The following is a 17,790-nucleotide window of genomic DNA, read 5'->3' on the forward strand; positions in this document are numbered from 1 at the left end:
GATGGTGAAAACCGCTTGACAATCGGTGCAGTAATTTTTCTGTTTATTGCGAACAGACAGACAGACGGACGCGGCGGGGTACTTTATTTTATAATATGTATTGATGATGATGATGATTGATGAGTACATCTATTTCTAGGTAAATTAAGATAAAGTCAAATAATTTCTATTTAAACAATAATATTTTTTACATATATTTATTAATACATTTTAATATATTCAGATAATTGTTATTCAATTCTTGATGATGTATAATTCGCTGTAACAGCGAAAAATGTTTATAGTTTCCTATAAACATTTAATTCTTTCAGATTTTTAACTTCATCAACCCACTTTAACTTGTACGTGAATGATTTACTTGGCGAGCTTAGTGGCACTAGGATAGGTTGTCATATAGATTGCATTTGTATTAATAACCTAAGTTGCTGACGATATGGTTCTTTAAGTGCCTCAATTTGTGGTCTTAGGAAGCTGACAGCGATATGTGAAGCTTATTCGGGAGGGCACGGTCTTATCTACAATAGTGATATAGTGAAAACAAAAAGTGTAGTCATGGTCTTAGAGGCAGGGGGTGAAGAATCAAATATAACACCGTTAATTTTGCTCAATGATAATGAACTCAAAGGATTGTACCAATTTAAATATCTTGGGCATGTGTTGACCCGGCCTCAAGGACGATGCCGATATTGAGAAAGAAAGGAGGGCGTTGTCGGTGAGAGTGATACGCTGGCTCGCAGGTTTGCGCGCTCCTCGAATGGCGTGAAAATTATATTGTTTAGAGCCTACTGTACAAGGCTTTTTTTTGTCTATCCTGTGGGTCAGGTGTTCGCAGAAAACTTATAACGCCCTTATGGTTCAATCTAATAAGGCGTTCAGGATGCTGCTGGGGCTGCCTCGTTTCTGTAGCGCGTCAGGGATGTGCGCGACAGCGCGGGTTAATTGTTTCTGCGCTACTATGCGCGAAAGGTGTGGTCGTTTAATCATTTAAAATCAATTTATATCATTGCTGCGCTATCTCTAGTGGGATGCAATAGCAATAACAATATTAACATAGTTTTTTAAGTTTTTAAATTGTTTAAATTGTTTAAATTGTGATTTTTAATTATATAAATAAAATAAAATATAATTATGCTTGTATCCCGACTTTTCGTGTGCTGGTAAGGCCAGATTCGCGTCAGATGATTCTGCTATTTGAATCATACGAAGGAAAACTGTCAAGTAAATGTTCTAGTTATTTAATTATACAATAATCATGGTCGCTACTTATTTTTAAATATGATTTATAAACTCTGTAGATGGATGAGTGAATTCTACTAATTGTTGATTTTAATACGCATACGTACTTGATTTATAAGGCAGTGTTTTAATTATTTTCTTTCGTATAACTCCACCTTTTTCGTAAGTTTATTCTATTATCAGAGGTATTTCACATTAGCCTTCCCTATAGCATATTATATCACTCGAGTTACACGCCATATTGTACGCTACGCAGTTGTTAAAGGTTAAATCTTTTTAACATGATTTTCCTTGTAGACGCGTTCTTTGATGTAAATATGACATATTTTTTTTATGACCCAACCTGATTGAGGAACATCCCAAGTTTATTATTTTTATTATATTTATTTATTGTAATAGTTTTTAATAAAAAAAAACTATTATTTGTCTGTTTATGTTTATCCTTTTAGTGTCTTAACTATAATTGTTAATTTAATAACTGATATAATTAAAATATAAAGGACAGGAATATATATTATGGATTATATTAATCAAGTATGCTGTTTGTTGGCGATCGGAATTGTTGGATTGTTTGTGTCACACAAAACACTGGTGTCTTAAGAAGGGATGTATGGAAGAAATAAAAGGGAGAAGTGGTATATGGTCTATGAATATTTGGTTCCAACTTCATGTATACCATCTTGTCCAGGGGACCAGGGACCAGCTGGCAGTACTATATCTGCTCACTACTGCGATAGGTTTAAGTCCAGTTTTTTTCCATCGGACACCAGTTGAACGTTCCATTGCTCCGATTGTCAGCTCTGCTATATGAGACAGTTCCTCCAAATACGAAAATTATCCAACCAGCCAGGATATAACCTACACTAATTCATCTACGCTGTTAGAGTAAGTAGGGATACTGTAGTCCCTTATTCAGTCGATAACGGCGCTTTTATGAAAAATATTAAATCTCATGTCCGTGACCACACATTGAAAGTTTTGTCGTACGTTGTTTACCAGTTTAGCATGCATCCAGAACAATGGTTTACTAGATCCGGCTATTTGTAACATTGGATACTTTGGTCATTGTCATTGTCAAAACCTTACTTTACATTTTATATATGAGAGCGTTTAAGTATCGAAATACGTAAAAAAATATACATTTATGATTCATGGAAGTCATAAAATATAATACTAATAATATGGCCTTAATAAATAATTTACTGTAAAATTTTTAAAACCAAGAATAATTATGAAAAATTAGGGCAAACTTACCTTGATGCTGTTCATTATCTACAAGTGATAAATCTAAGATCGCTTAAAAATTAAATGTCTAAATATTTACAGCTAAACACAGAGACGAAACCTCTTAGCATTCCATGGATTCTCCGTGCGGGTGCCGGGTCCATCGCGTTGTAGGGAGAGGAGCTTCAATAGTGCCTGGGACTTGCGACCCAGACGTAGGTTTAAGGGGCCCCTATTTAACGCGCGTTAAACGCTCACCTGCACCGTCAAAGATCTTCTCTCTCCCTGACCAAATTTGAAACAAACCTACTAGCCTTCGATGCACGTTCCAAGAATGAACTTTTGTTAGTTCTTGACAGGTCGAAGTCTTTTAGTAGTTTGTAGAGAAATTTGGCTGTTAGATATTATACAACTCGCTCCCACTTCTACCGCGTAAAAATTTACAACGAACCTATCCTTAGTGACCTTGATGGCATGGTCTTCTGGGATGTTGGTTTCCCGAGGAACCTTGAGCTCTATTAGCACAACGCGCTTCAAATTTCGCGAATACATAAATATGACTGGGCTGAAGGACGACGCCCAAAGATCCATTATTATAGTCCAATCCGAAGCCGCTTTAAAGGTAGAGTAACACTTGACGTTTGATTTTGTAGCCCTAGTGCATTCTCTCACAAAACCTTATGTGGTTATTGCCTTTGCGCTCTGGTAGCCGAAACACTAACAGCTTCACGTATGATTTCTAAAACCCTATCGTAACGAAGCGAGTATTGTCTGCTATCCAGGAGTACCCTACATCTCACCAGCCAATGCTTAGCAGTTCCAACTTCCCGCAGATGTAGCAAGTTTTTTTGGCACCTTTACCCCATCTGACTAAATAACTCTGATCATGTAGAATCATCTGAAACGCATTGAGATAAAAATCTAGCAGTGCTGGCGACCAAATATGAATTAAAGTACGCCATTTTAATGGTAATGGGATGCAAAAATCTCCTAAGTGTAGCCACTCGTTCTGCATTTCTAAGCTGATTGCATGGACATTATATTTAGGATTCCCGTCTTGCCCAATAAAAGTTTTCAATGTCACTACTCCGTTACTTTGTGCTCCTATCACAAATTGTTTATGCAATTGATGCCTTGAAGTGATGTAACGACACATCATGGCATTCTCTTGGAAACTCTTAGATGTTTATAGAGCTCCGATGTCCTTTTTAGATTCATCCCAAAATTATTGCGCTCCCTGAATAACGCTAACGAATCAGCCGACAGCGCGAGCCCGAGCCACAACTTCAACACCTTTATGAGTCATGCATCTAACTTTGGCAAAAAGGTTTTATTAAAATTATAAACTAGGAAAGGTCAATTCAAACGCGATATTAGATAATTATAGGTAACCCTAGAAACGCTTTGACCGCCTAACGATAGCCGGGAACGTATGAGGTATATCTTGTATTCCGCTTACCGAGACACACACACACCGAGACACATACACACACACACAGTGACATTAGTGTGGTTTTATCCTCAATCCATCCGTCTACTCACAGAATTTAACCACTTCAGCTAATAGTACTTGACAGTGTTTGGGATCACCTGTCAGTATTGCGAGATCGCCAGCGAAGGCTAAAATGGATCTTGTGTATTTGTTATTATTATGAAACTTTAACCGATACGCCCATTTTTCCTCAAATGAAGTAAATATAAAATGTAGCATAGACAATTTGCGGTGAAATTTTTTTTTATTGCTTTCAAAGAAATCCTATTCCTAAGCTATCTTTTAAGGAAATTCATATTTTGTTATTGGTATAAAATGTCATATATTTCTTGGTGGATGTTTTATTACCTTATAGTCAAAGAATATTCTAAACATTTTTTTGTAACACTGAACAATTTTTGTATCGGATGTACAAAATGAAGCTATTCAACAAATCCCAGCACATTTTCCCGTATCCAGGGCAAGAAGTACGCCAGTGAACTGTAGACGCCTGGAAAATCTGCTTCACCGCATTTAGTGTGACCATACGACACAACGCCGGTCTGATAGAAATGAGTACGAAAAGTCGTTTTGTTTATCTGAAAATTAACATAATATTAATCTTGTATAAAAAGCAACAAAAAAGAAAATAGAATATTTAAAAAAGTTAGCGCACAAGTTTGTCATAGATAAGGTATTAATTCTCCACTACGATTCTTTGGAGGAGAGGCGAGAAAAAATCTTCATATTATTTTTATATAATATTTTAAATAACTTCATTGATTGAAAATATCTATTGAATAAAGTCGACTAAACCGCTCTCGTCTAAGATCACGTCTTAAACACACTTTTTCTGTTCCATTTTGTAGAACTAATTATAACGAAAAGCGTTTTGTTGTGAGATCTTTTATTTATTATAATCATTTATATAACGAGATTGAGAGTGTTAACATCAATGTCTTTAATTTTAATAACATTTTGGTGTAGTTTTTGTATTAATGTTTGATACGCCTCGATTTAAATCTGCTTGTTATATTTGTATTTTTTCGTAATTCAAGGTGTGTCTAACTAGTACACTTCATTTTAAAATAACTGCGGGAACTTTTCCGGCAAATCGTTTTAATGTAACGAGATAATAATATCTTTCAGTACAAGCTGGATGTTTTCCTATAAATAAAAAACAAACAAATGACGTTGTGACTGTCATTCAAGGACAACGGAGATATGAACGACATTTTACTCCACACCTGTTCCAGTGAGTTTTAACGCGTTCTATATTAGTTTTCGTTATTTATATCTTCCTTAGTTCCTTCACTATACTTTGTTGCAACAACGAACCGTCCTACAAGCGCGACATCATGATCGTTTAAATTACTTACTATATTGTCCATGAGCGGTCCACCGCTGTCCCCGGAGCAGGAGTCTTTAAAGACGCTGCCAACACACATAACTCTCTCATCGATGACCCGCGACTCATAAGCTGTCTCGCATACCGAGTTGTTCACGACAGGCAGCTCCACATATAGCAGGTGAGATGAAGAAGCCCCGCCTGACCAGTTACAATAGTTGACAAGGTTAGGGAACAAGGATAGCTGCACAACGCTATAGAAGGAGCTATGAAACTTCTCCGTCGGAAGCTTACGTGAGTCTATCGTGTGATGAGTGGGTGCGTAGATAAAGAGGGGCTACGTTTCATCTTTGAATCCATAATTTATAATGATATTGCTCATGCATAGTAGTAAATATAAAAAAAATGTTAATCACGGTTGTCAATGTTTCCCCAGCCAGCGAGGAACTGGTTGTAGCCTACAAGAGGATTCCAGCTCACATTTGCACTCGTCGGTAGACAGATCGGTCGGATAAATTCTGAAAATGTATCTGAATATAAAATGTATGTAACAATTAATTTCAGCGTTTTCTACATAACACGTATTTTGGAAACTCGAATCACTTATGACATGAATTGATATCAAATTATAACAGTTTGATCCTAGTTAGAGACCTTGACAAATATTCATGCGAAAAAACTATCAGCAATTGAGAATTTTTAGAGCTGATAAAACAAACTACACGGACCCAATAAAACAGGGGAATTTAAATTAACAAATATTTTTTTCAAATAACATAACTCACTTGAGAACTCCACATCCTTTCCCAATATCAAAAGGCCGATGTCATTAGTGAAGGAAGCGTAGTCGAACTTTTCATGTTTGATTTTTCTTTTAATGGAAAAGTCTATGGGAGAAGCGCCATCGTCGTCTCTTTTGAAGTCCAGTTCTCCAAGTCGGACCACGTTCCTATTTATATTATATGTACAAATTTATTGTATTTATGTACAAATTGATGTACAAATTCACTTACAATTCATTCTTTATACAGTGAGCAGCGGTCAGGACGTGGCGGTGAGAGATCAGACTTCCCCCACATATCCAACGTGCTGTGTCCCAGTTTTCTTGTTTGGTACCAAGAAGTGCCATCCAGGGAAAGCCTCCTGTTTATAAATGAGTCTATAAAAACCACGGTTTAAATACTCACTGCTTCCATTAGGATATCACGAAGATAAAACTCCTTTAGAGTCGTCCAAATTACTTGTGCTAAATATATTTTTCCCGAACTGATTTTTTCATTAAAATAAATATGAAATATCGCTCGTTCCCTTTTAGACGGCTGGACTATAATAAATTAATGCTTGAAGTTTATCTAAATACGTGGGAACTTTACTGTAAACAGTTATGCTGAAATACCTCAATATATCAATGAAACTATGAATTAATATTTATTATTATAATTTTTAAGCTCTAAGCATTGTTACCCAGTGCGGCCTTAACACCTCCTACAACTCTGACGAAAAAACTTAAACCGACGCCACATTCTGGTTGTTCAGGAAGGGCCGTGATGTAGTCTGACTCAGGTAATACTCTGAAGGAAGCCACATCTGCTGTTGATGAAGGCGACACTGAAGTAGGGCAGCAGACCTGCCAAAGATTAAAGTAAATTAATCATTACAAAGGCTGTTTATATTTTATTCGTATTGTTGGGGCCGATAATTGACTAAAAGTGTCTGCCCAAAATATGCGAGCAATAACGCAAGGATTCGGGACGCGGGGAAGAAAGAATCAGTGCCTAACGAAGTACTGAACGTGCAACATCTAAATTTTTAATCCTAATTAAAGAAACAAGTTTGAGTTGTTCTTCGTTTTCTATATCCCGCGCGCTCACTTATTGTTATTACACATCAAAATCTTTACAATAAACACAACCATTAAAATATTCTCATAGCATCAATTAAAGCTGTCAAGAGGTAAGATTATTATTGTGTATAATAGGTATGTATGTTTGAAACAAATTAAGGAAAAAAAGGTAATGAAGTGTTTTTCATTTAATAAGGAAAATAAAAATATACTTTTTGTAATATTGTCAATAGTTTACCTTTTGGTCGTTTCCGTCTGAACCGCATTGAGCATCTCTAAGTTGAATAGCCAAGGGAATGTTTTTGGCTTGTCTCGTCAGATGAAGGTACGGCTCGCAGGCTGCTAACGACTCACACTTGCCAACACCACCTTCAATTGTGGTGCACGTTTCGTCTGTCAGTATTAAAGTAAACTTACAAATATGAGAAATTTTGTATTTATTATACAATTCATAGTAGCCCTATGTTCTATAAAGTGCGTTGCAATTTTTGCATTACAGGAGATGAGAAACTTTTCATCAGCAACTGTCGTACCAAGTTGAGCATTCCTTTGGTCTTCACCACAGTTATATTCTTTGTCTAAGTCCCGAAATGGCAGCGTCGTTTCTCTTGGTCTCTCATTTGCAACTGGGCAGCAGATCTGTCAACAAAACATTACAAAGGATTCTTTGGTATTAGTTACCATCCAGCAGAATCGAGACCTTGAATAATTTGAGGATCGGAATTCAATGCTTCCTTTTACAATGTACTATACTACATTATAACTTTAAATTATGGGTATAATTCTAATATATAATGACCTACATTATTCAACAATAATTAATTTTTTTTATTTCTAAAAACTTATAACATTATACGTGGTTAAGTGTTTCTGTCAAGCTCTCGCCTGCTTCTTGCCTGCCTCTACCTCAACTTCAATATTTCAATAGTATAGTTCTAAGCGCTACGTACTTTTTGCCGTGTTCGTCTTCATACTTACCATATCATTATATCCATTTGGTTTACATTGCGAGTCTCTAAGCTGGAAAGAAGCAGTTAAGCTTTTGGCTTGTCGCTGCAGATCGAAGTACGCAGCGCATGAGACAGCTGGCGTACACGTTCCGATGCCACCCTCCAATGTGGTGCAAGTGTCCTCTAAGAGAAAAGGTTTATCTTCTTCATATTTATAAAATTTGTTTAGTCTTCTTTTAATTCACATGCTTAATTTATTGTTATTTAATATTTATTTAATATATTCAAGTTCTATTGGACGAAATGGATAAATTCTGTGAGTGAACGGATTTATTGAGGACAACAGCAAATAAAGGTCACTGTCTGTGTCTCGAGGCGAAATACAAAATATACCTCATATGATCTGGGATTATAGTTAGGCATTCAATGCGTTTCTACGGTAACGGAAAATGCTCCTTTTAAATTTCTCGTTCGTAAGATAGATAAAATAGGTCGTACTCCATCTTCAGAAGGAATAGTAGACAGCTTTTTGAACGATCTTAACAAGGTCGATAACCAACCGATAAGTAACTTCAAAAAAGTTTGGATCTACGATAATTATCTAGTATCACGTTTAGATTGGCTTTTCCTCGATTTTAATAAAACCCTTTGTCAAAGTTAGAGGCAAGCGTCATAAAGGTGTAGAAGTTGTGGCTCGGGCAAGCGCTATTGGCTGATTCGTCATCGTTGTTCAAGGATAGCAATAATTTTGGGAAGAATCTAAAAAGGCCATCGGAGCTCTATAAACACCTAAGAGTTTTCAAGAGACATATTCTGAGGAAATACCATGATAACGTCGTTACATTATTCGCTAAAAACAGAGATGCACTGGAGCTAAAATCAAGACTTCAATTCCATAAACAGTTTATGATAGGAGATCAAAGTAACAGAACAGGGTTAGGATCAAGTAGGAAGGCCAAAAATACGTGTATAAAAGACGTATCTATTAAAGACTTTTATTCGGCAAGATGAGAATACTAAATATAAGATCCAGACAATGAACTTAGAAATGCAGAACGAGTGGCTACTATATAAAAGATGTTTGCATCCTATTACCACTAAAATGGTTAACTTTAATTTATGTTTTGTTGCCAGCACTGCTAAAATTTTATCTCAATGCGTTCCAGATGACTTTACCAGATCAGAGTTATTTAGAAAGATGGCGTAAAGGTACCAAAAAAACTTGATACATCTGCGGGGAGGCAGTTGGAACTGCTAAACATTTGCTGGTGAGATGTAGGGTACTCCTGGATAGCGGCCAATACTCGCTTCGTCACATTAGGGTTTTAGAAATCATACGTGAAGCAGTTAGTGTTTTGGTAACCAGAGCGCAAAAAGAATTAACCACAAACGAGCGATCAAAAGGTTTTGTGAGAGAAGGCACTAGTGCTACAAAATCAAACGTCAAGCCTTACGCTATCATTAAAGTGGCCTCCGATTCGACTATAATGATGGATACGTATGAGAAGCCATATAAAATCCCAGAGGATATTTGTGCGACGACGTCAAGACCGGATATATTTTTATATTTGCGAATTTTAAAGCACGTTGTATTAATAGAGCTCACAGTTCCTTGGGAAACCAACATCCCCAAAGACCATGCCACCAAGGTCAACAAGTATTACGAGCTCACCAACGAACTCACTAAGAATAGGTTCGTTGTAAATTTGTACGGGGTAGAAGTAGAAGCGAGAGATATAACAGTCAAATCTCTCTACAAACTGCTAAAAGACTTGGGCCGGTCAAGAACTAACATCAGTTCATTCTTGGCAGCCCTCGTAGATTCGTTTAAAATTTGGTTAGGTAGAGAGAGAGGAGCTTGGACAATAGTTGGTGAGCGTTTAACGCGCGTTAGATAAGGGCCCCTGAAACCTAAACCTGGGTTGCAAGTTCCAGGCACTGTTGAAGCTCCTCTCCCTGCAACGCGATGGACCCGGCATCCGTACGTTGAATCCAAGGAATGCTGAGAGGTTTCATCTCGTCTCATGTATATCGGAGCGAATACCTTTTATTTACGTAGTTAATAATTATTACTGATGGTCAAAATTATCAGGTGTCACCTGCATAGCCATCTGCGTGGCCATTTGTGCAAGTGTAGTCACAACAGTGAGTGTTGGTTGGTATAAATAGAGGCGAGGGTGCAGATTAAAAACAGTCTCGCTCAAGCCGTTGCAGGAATCGGACCTCTTTGAAATTTAGGATTCGTCAAACCGCTTAAGAGGTTACCTTCAAGAGCTTGAGAGCCTGACGATTAATAAGAACGTTGGCATTTCTGACGTCATGCTTTCTAAAAAAACGCGGTTTGTAGTTGTCTCCGACATATATGTCGAAGTGCCATGTCCAAGTTGATTATTAGGAGCTGTGACGTCAGCGATGTTATCGTCACATAACACTATTTCCACCTATCAGGTTATCCATTTTCACCAATAAAGCACTCTCACTTACTCGCACCACTTTATTTTCAACTTTAACTAACACTTAGTAATTTCTCCTGGATAGCTCTCACACCACTGTGTCCTCGCCACAGATGTCTCCGAATATAAATGGTTTTCGAGGAGTCATTACATTTACTCTTAATTTTAAATAATAAGTTACAAAGATTATTCGTAGTAATTCAAATAAACAGTAATCATTACAAAAGTTTTCGTAATCAATTATTAAACCAACTAAACTTTATATTGCCATTTAAAATTTAAAGAAATCATAATTGAATAACATTGATTACAAAATGGTTACTGTTTAAGTTTGTGTTTTACTAAAACTCACAAAATAACTTATCTTTACATATTACAAATCACGATACGAATTGCCATTTACTTTCCTTCAATACAAATCCTACGACGATCTATAAAACAAATAATTTTGTTAAAGTTATTACTAACGCCTTGACATTGTTTATGTCACATCTACCCTCTAAAGTGAAATACATATGAAACAACTATACATATGAAACAACTACCCTTTATAATGGTTTGTTAAATGTCGTTGCGCCGACACGGCCATTCTGCGGCCTGGTGCGTGCCCTGCACCAGTTTTACTTTGTTGTGATATATCAACGTATCAACATACGCTGTATTAAAGAGATCACTTGGATTCTCTGAACCTGTGTTTGTGTTTTTTTTTTTTTTACGCAAAATGCTCCACGCATCTTTGCTTACTTTTATTGAAGTGGGTTTGTTGCTGTGGTCTGGGCGGTCTTGTACGCCGTGGTCCACAGGGGCTCTAAGGGATTGAGGTAGGTCGATGCTGTGGTCTGGGACTTTCGTCCGTGGTCCACAGAGGATATTGATTTTATGATGTTGCTGTGGTCTGGGCGGTCTCGTACGCCGTGGTCCACAGGGGCTCTAAGGGATTGAGGTAGGTCGATGCTGTGGTCTGGGCGGTCTCGTACGCCGTGGTCCACAGAGGATATTGATTTTATGATGTTGCTGTGGTCTGGGCGGTCTCGTACGCCGTGGTCCACAGGGGCTCTAAGGGATTGAGGTAGGTCGATGCTGTGGTCTAGGACTTTTGTCCGTGGTCCACAGAGGATATTGATTTTATGATGTTGCTGTGGTCTGGGCGGTCTCGTACGCCGTGGTCCACAGGGGCTCTAAGGGATTGAGGTAGGTCGATGCTGTGGTCTAGGACTTTTGTCCGTGGTCCACAGAGGCTCTAAAAGATTTGAAGAAAGGTAATATTTTAGTACAGGTTCTAAAATTTTTTTTTTTTTTTTTTTTTTATTGACCTCATGTCAAGTTCCTCAACTTGAGAGATCTTTTGATAAAGACAATTGTCAATAAATTGATACTTTACTAAGCAATGAATGTTGGACCAAGTTTATTGATCGTTCATTGGATTCAACTTCTAAATTTTCAGAAGCTTCAACATTTAATGGACTGTCGTAATGTGGAGGATCATCAATCTGATCCGCCGACACGGTTCCTGCTGCTGCTGGATTTGGTGCTGGACGTAATTGATCATGAGCTAACTTACGCGGCCGGCCTCTACCGGTTACACGTTTTAGCATGTAACGATTACGTTCCAATATTTTGTATATTTCGTATGGTTCAGTATTTTTCAGATCCAAAGAAGTTTGTTTACGAGGATTAGTTTTGATTAGTGCATAGTCACCTCTTTTAAATGAACGTAGCTTACCCTTACTTTTTTCAAAACTCTGTTTATCATATTCCGCCGAAGCCAACATTTTCTGTTGCACATATTCCTCCAATACATCAAAATTTATAAATTCATTCTCAAAATCAATTAACCTTTATAGTTCCGATGGCACACAATGCTGCCGACGAGTGAGAAGATTTAGAGGTGCAACTCCAGTAACTCTATGAGGCGTGCAATTAAACGAGAGTTGCAATGCTTCAAGAGCAGTCTGCCAGTTTTCGGTTGTGTAATTTTTATAATAGTTAGGGCATTTTTTAAAGTGCTCATGATACTTTCAAGCTGTCCTTTAGCTCGGCTTATTCCTGGTGCGATTGAATGTATGTTGCTCCCAAAGCGGTTACAATAAACTTTGAATTCACCAAGAAACTCTCGACCTCCATCAACCATGATCTGAACTGGTGTTCCAAAAAGATGTACTAATCGTTTCAAGGCTGCGAGACTGATCCTTCACTACTCCTAGTTCCTAATTTCCAGGTAATGTCCATATGTACTACTTGAAATGCTGCCGTGGGTTACTGGATTGGATGAAGTCGTACTTGTTGCTACCTGACGAGTTTTTTGATGTTCTGCAAATTATAAAATTTTCAACAAATTTTCCGATTAAAGTACTCATTTTATCAAAAACATATGTCTTTTATTTTTTGAAGAGTTCTCTCCCATCCTGGGTGATGTAATGCGGTGTGAAATGAATTTATTAAATCTCGTCTGCCGTGATCACGGTTGCTCAAAAGTAACCGAAACGTCGGGAGCCTGTAATTTTAACAAAATTAAAGCACGCGTATATCCGAAAAATATTAGTTTCATTTAAATGAATTTACTATACTCCCCTGAAATGATGATAGGAACGACAATGACTTCATGTTGGCCAAGCACAGGATCTGTTAAAATTTTCTTTAGGACACCTCCTCTTAGTGTATAGTTTGCGGCTGCGTGGTCGCTGCTCATGCTATCTTATTAAAGGACGAAGTAAATCATCGAGTCTTCGTTCTATTTGTAACCATTACATGTCTTTGCTTATCATATTGACAGATATTTCATTAGATGGGTTTCTACATCTATGAATTCACGGAAGTAAATCCTTTTTATGTTTGGATGCTTTCAAAGCATTACAATTTTAAACTTTCGACCGTATAAATAGTGTCGAAAATGTTTTGTTGCCCGTACTACTGCCAGAGTCTCGAGCTCATAAGAGTGGTACCGGCTCTCCGCGTCAGTAGTTATTTTTTTTGACTGATATATACTACTGGATGACGGCGCCCATTAACGATCTGAGCTAGAACTGCTCCGTATCCAATGCTACTATCATCTGTATACAGCTCTGTTGGTGCTGTTTCTTTCTCGAATAATTTTATGTTCAAGTAATTCCTTAATAATTGAACGAACTGTTTCCCTCCTCACAGGACTTAATCGATATGGTCTACGTTCTACATATCTATCGTTATCTTTTAAGCGTATTTGTAGTACTTCGGTGTTTAACACGCGATTTTCATATTTGTTGAGCAAAATTATTAATCTATTTATTAGATCTTGATCAGTTAGGTCGCAATTTAAATTATTAAATTTATCACTCCTAGACATCACATGACGTATAGCAGGTTGGTGAAGAAAAATAGCACCATGCAAGTTTACTATCACACTAAAATTCGTGTTTTCAATCAAATTCATTCCAATTAAAACATCTGAACATATTTCACAGTCAGGTACAATATGAAACTGAATCTCTATTCGAAGATCATTTATAACGCATACTGTTGTTAATGTTGATAGCGACACTACTGTAAATTATCTCAGACCTTTCAAATATCGTACTAAATTTGTTCGTTTTATAGTTCCTTGTAATGTGTTCAATGTATTAAGGTGAGACCGTTTCACGTATCGTATCGGCGATGCCACAGAGATCAATTCGGGTACTGATGACGCTCTAACATTTAGTAATTCGATTCGCAGTTGTTCATCCCCTATACGACAATCACTGCCTTTCTTATACGTCGCCATAGAACCCACGCTTGTGACAAAAATTGCGTAATATCCTTAGTATTATCATAGTTATGTTCTTTAAAACGAACGATGTCCCGCGAGTATCCAGTCTCTGGTTCGATGTGAAAAGTCGTAATCAAAACATCCCGCAATTCCGATCACGTTGTTGTAAATATTAACCAATTGTCAACCCATAACTTTGTGCGTCCTCTGAGTAGACTCCGGACCTTCATTCTGATTTCGTAATCAGTAAAGTTATAGGTTTCCATTGCAGTTGTAATATGTTGACACCATTCTCTTATTCCAACATTCATGTCCCGGTCGTATGATGGCAGGTATCAGTTATTTTTAATTTTGGCTTCTGGTTGACCAGGAATACGATCGACATATGCTTTATCACTTTTAGCATTTGTGAAAAAAAATAAAAAAATAATTCGGTATTTACCACTGCAACAGAGCCTCCAGTATTGTCAGATGGACGAGTAGAAGAGGGTAATCCCACTTCTGATGTCGAAGTGCCATGTCCAAGTTGATTATTAGGAGCTGTGACGTCAGCGATGTTATCGTCACATAACACTATTTCCACCTATCAGGTTATCCATTTTCACCAATAAAGCACTCTCACTTACTCGCACCACTTTATTTTCAACTTTAACTAACACTTAGTAATTTCTCCTGGATAGCTCTCACACCACTGTGTCCTCGCCACAGATGTCTCCGAATATAAATGGTTTTCGAGGAGTCATTACATTTACTCTTAATTTTAAATAATAAGTTACAAAGATTATTCGTAGTAATTCAAATAAACAGTAATCATTACAAAAGTTTTCGTAATCAATTATTAAACCAACTAAACTTTATATTGCCATTTAAAATTTAAAGAAATCATAATTGAATAACATTGATTACAAAATGGTTACTGTTTAAGTTTGTGTTTTACTAAAACTCACAAAATAACTTATCTTTACATATTACAAATCACGATACGAATTGCCATTTACTTTCCTTCAATACAAATCCTACGACGATCTATAAAACAAATAATTTTGTTAAAGTTATTACTAACGCCTTGACATTGTTTATGTCACATCTACCCTCTAAAGTGAAATACATATGAAACAACTATACATATGAAACAACTACCCTTTATAATGGTTTGTTAAATGTCGTTGCGCCGACATATATAATACACTGGAATTACTATAAAATTCCTAACGTCTGTTAAATTTACTATTATTTCGCAATTTCAGAATTAAATAAAAAAATAATAATATGAAGTTAAGTCTTGGTTGTCTTTATTAAAAGATGTTAGTATAGGAAAGATGTTGGTGTAGGAAAGATGTTAGTATAGGAAAGCATACAATGCGTATTTACACTTGTATCATATAATGGATACCAAATTAAATCAGGACATTAAAACGCCTTGTTTGTCAGGTTTGGAAATCATGTATACATATATGGAATAGTTATTTTATATATTTATTCATAACAAAAATTAAAAAGTGTTCTTGAAAAGTTGCATGCGCTATAACAGGAATAATTATAATTAAATATTTTATTTATTAAAAGTCAAACATAATATCCGATTGTAGATGTATTGCAAGTCTATTTACTACGCTCTATAAGAACTTAATTCTGATATATAAACTTACGGTATTGACAAAACACAGCTTGTGGACACAAACAGACACACAGCACTGTCAACAGAGCACTACTCATTACGTGAGGAGGTAACATGGCGTGTACGAGCAAGCACCGCCAGCGACTGGGGCTGGCTCTTGACTAGCTTTGAATATATGAGATGCAATAGATACGTCTCTCGAATACATTTCCGACACACATTTAATATTTCCATTCAACTTACAAATATTACAGATTAGTTACATTTCGCTTTAAATTTATTGAAATGGGTTTTATGAACTAAAGTCCTCTTTATCACAAACAGTATTCTATATAATTCACTCGTCTTCTTCATTATAAAATTAGTTTCCAATGTTTAAAACTATATTAATTACAACAATATATAATCTAAAAGCATTTTCATATTCATACATTATCATATCTTTAATACCTATATCTATTTCTAAGTAAATTAAAACCTTCAAATAATTTTTATTTAAACAATATTTTTTATATTTTCTTATTAATAATACATTTTAATATATTCAGGTTATTGTTATTCAATTCGTTGTAACACATTCTAGTTTCCTATAAACATTGGATTGATTCAGGTTATTTATGACTATGCTTGTATCCCGACTTTTCGTGTGCTGGTAAGGCCAGATTCACGTCAGATGATTCTGCTATTTGAATCATACTAAGGAAAACTGTCAAGTTAATGTACTAGTTATTTAATTATACAATAATCATGGTCGCTACTTATTTTTAAATATGTTTTATAAACTCTGTAGATGGATGAGTGAATTCTACTAATTTTTGATTTCAATACGTATACGTAGTTGATTTATAAGGCAGTGTTTTAACTATTTTCTTTTGTATAACTCCACCTTTTTCGTAAGTTTATTCTATTATCAGAGGTATTTCACATTAGGCTTCCCTATAGCATATTATTTCACTTGACTTACACGCCATATTGTACGCTACGCAGTTGTCAAAGGTTAAATCTTTTTAACATGATTTTCCTTGTAGACACGTTCTCAGATATTAAATACTTTTTTTTGACCCCCACTTTTTGTAAGAACATCTATAAGTTTATTTAAGATTGTTATTTCGCCGTAAAGCAGATCATTTCTGGATATTATTTTGTGTTTCCAATTATTATTCTTAATTGAATTAACTGATATAATTAAAATATAAAGGACAGGAATATACATTATGGATTATATTAATCAAGTATGCTGTTTGTTGGCGATCGGAATTGTTGGATTGTTTGTGTCACACAAAACACTGGTGTCTTAAGAAGGGACATATAAAATAAATAAGAGGGAGAAGTGGTATATGGTCTATGAATATTTGGTTCCAACTTCATGTATACCATCTTGTCCAGGGGACCAGGGACCAGCTGGCAGTACTATGTCTGCTCATTACTGCGATTGGTTTAAGTCCAGTGTCCATCGGACACCTGCTAAAGACGGTCCATGTTTTCCACGCTTTCAACGTCCCATTGCACCAATTTTCAGCTGTACTATATGAGACAGTCCCTCCAAATAGGAAGGTTATCTACCCAGCCAGGATATTACATTCAGTGATTTATCTACACTGTTAGAGTGGGTAGAGACACGTGGTGTGTTATACAGTTGAAGACTACGCTTTTACGATAAATGTTAAATCTCATGTCCGTGACCACACATTGAAAGTTTTGTCGTACTTTGCTTACGAGTTTTGCACGCATCCAGAACAATGGTTTACTAGATCCGGCTATTTGTAATATTTGATAATTTGGTTATTTTCGTTATGAAAACCTTATTCTACATTATATGTATGGGAGCTTTTTAATATCGAAGTACGTAAAACTTATGAATTTATAATTCATGGAAGTAACTTACAGAAACTATTAAAATAGTTAGATTTTGGATACGATAAA

General features: G+C 36.2%; 1 protein-coding gene across 1 annotated transcript; it reads right to left on the reverse strand.

The window, feature by feature from the left end:
* Nucleotides 1–4,273: 4,273 nt before the first annotated feature.
* Nucleotides 4,274–16,046, reverse strand: LOC116774188 (venom serine protease Bi-VSP-like). The gene is made up of 10 exons (XM_061523957.1): nucleotides 15,899–16,046; nucleotides 8,101–8,255; nucleotides 7,656–7,761; nucleotides 7,361–7,515; nucleotides 6,744–6,906; nucleotides 6,293–6,422; nucleotides 6,065–6,228; nucleotides 5,696–5,797; nucleotides 5,311–5,480; nucleotides 4,274–4,530 (listed from the first exon to the last, which is right to left on the reverse strand). The coding sequence occupies exons 1-10, from the start codon at nucleotides 15,981–15,983 to the stop codon at nucleotides 4,375–4,377; spliced, it is 1,386 nt and encodes a 461-aa protein (XP_061379941.1). The 5' UTR covers nucleotides 15,984–16,046; the 3' UTR covers nucleotides 4,274–4,374.
* Nucleotides 16,047–17,790: the final 1,744 nt, after the last annotated feature.

Source organism: Danaus plexippus, chromosome 20, assembly GCF_018135715.1.
Source record: "Danaus plexippus chromosome 20, MEX_DaPlex, whole genome shotgun sequence".
Lineage (NCBI taxonomy): Eukaryota > Metazoa > Arthropoda > Insecta > Lepidoptera > Nymphalidae > Danaus > Danaus plexippus.

Coding starts and splice junctions, on each gene's coding strand:
- LOC116774188 (XM_061523957.1), bottom strand. CDS start 15,983: ATGTTACCTCCTCACGTAATGAGTAGTGCTCTGTTGACAGTGCTGTGT. Junction 6,423..6,743: donor AGGTGTTAAGGCCGCACTGG/GTAACAATGCTT, acceptor ATTTATAAACAG/GAGGCTTTCCCTGGATGGCA. Junction 5,481..5,695: donor CTGGGGAAACATTGACAACC/GTGATTAACATT, acceptor GTAACTGGTCAG/GCGGGGCTTCTTCATCTCAC.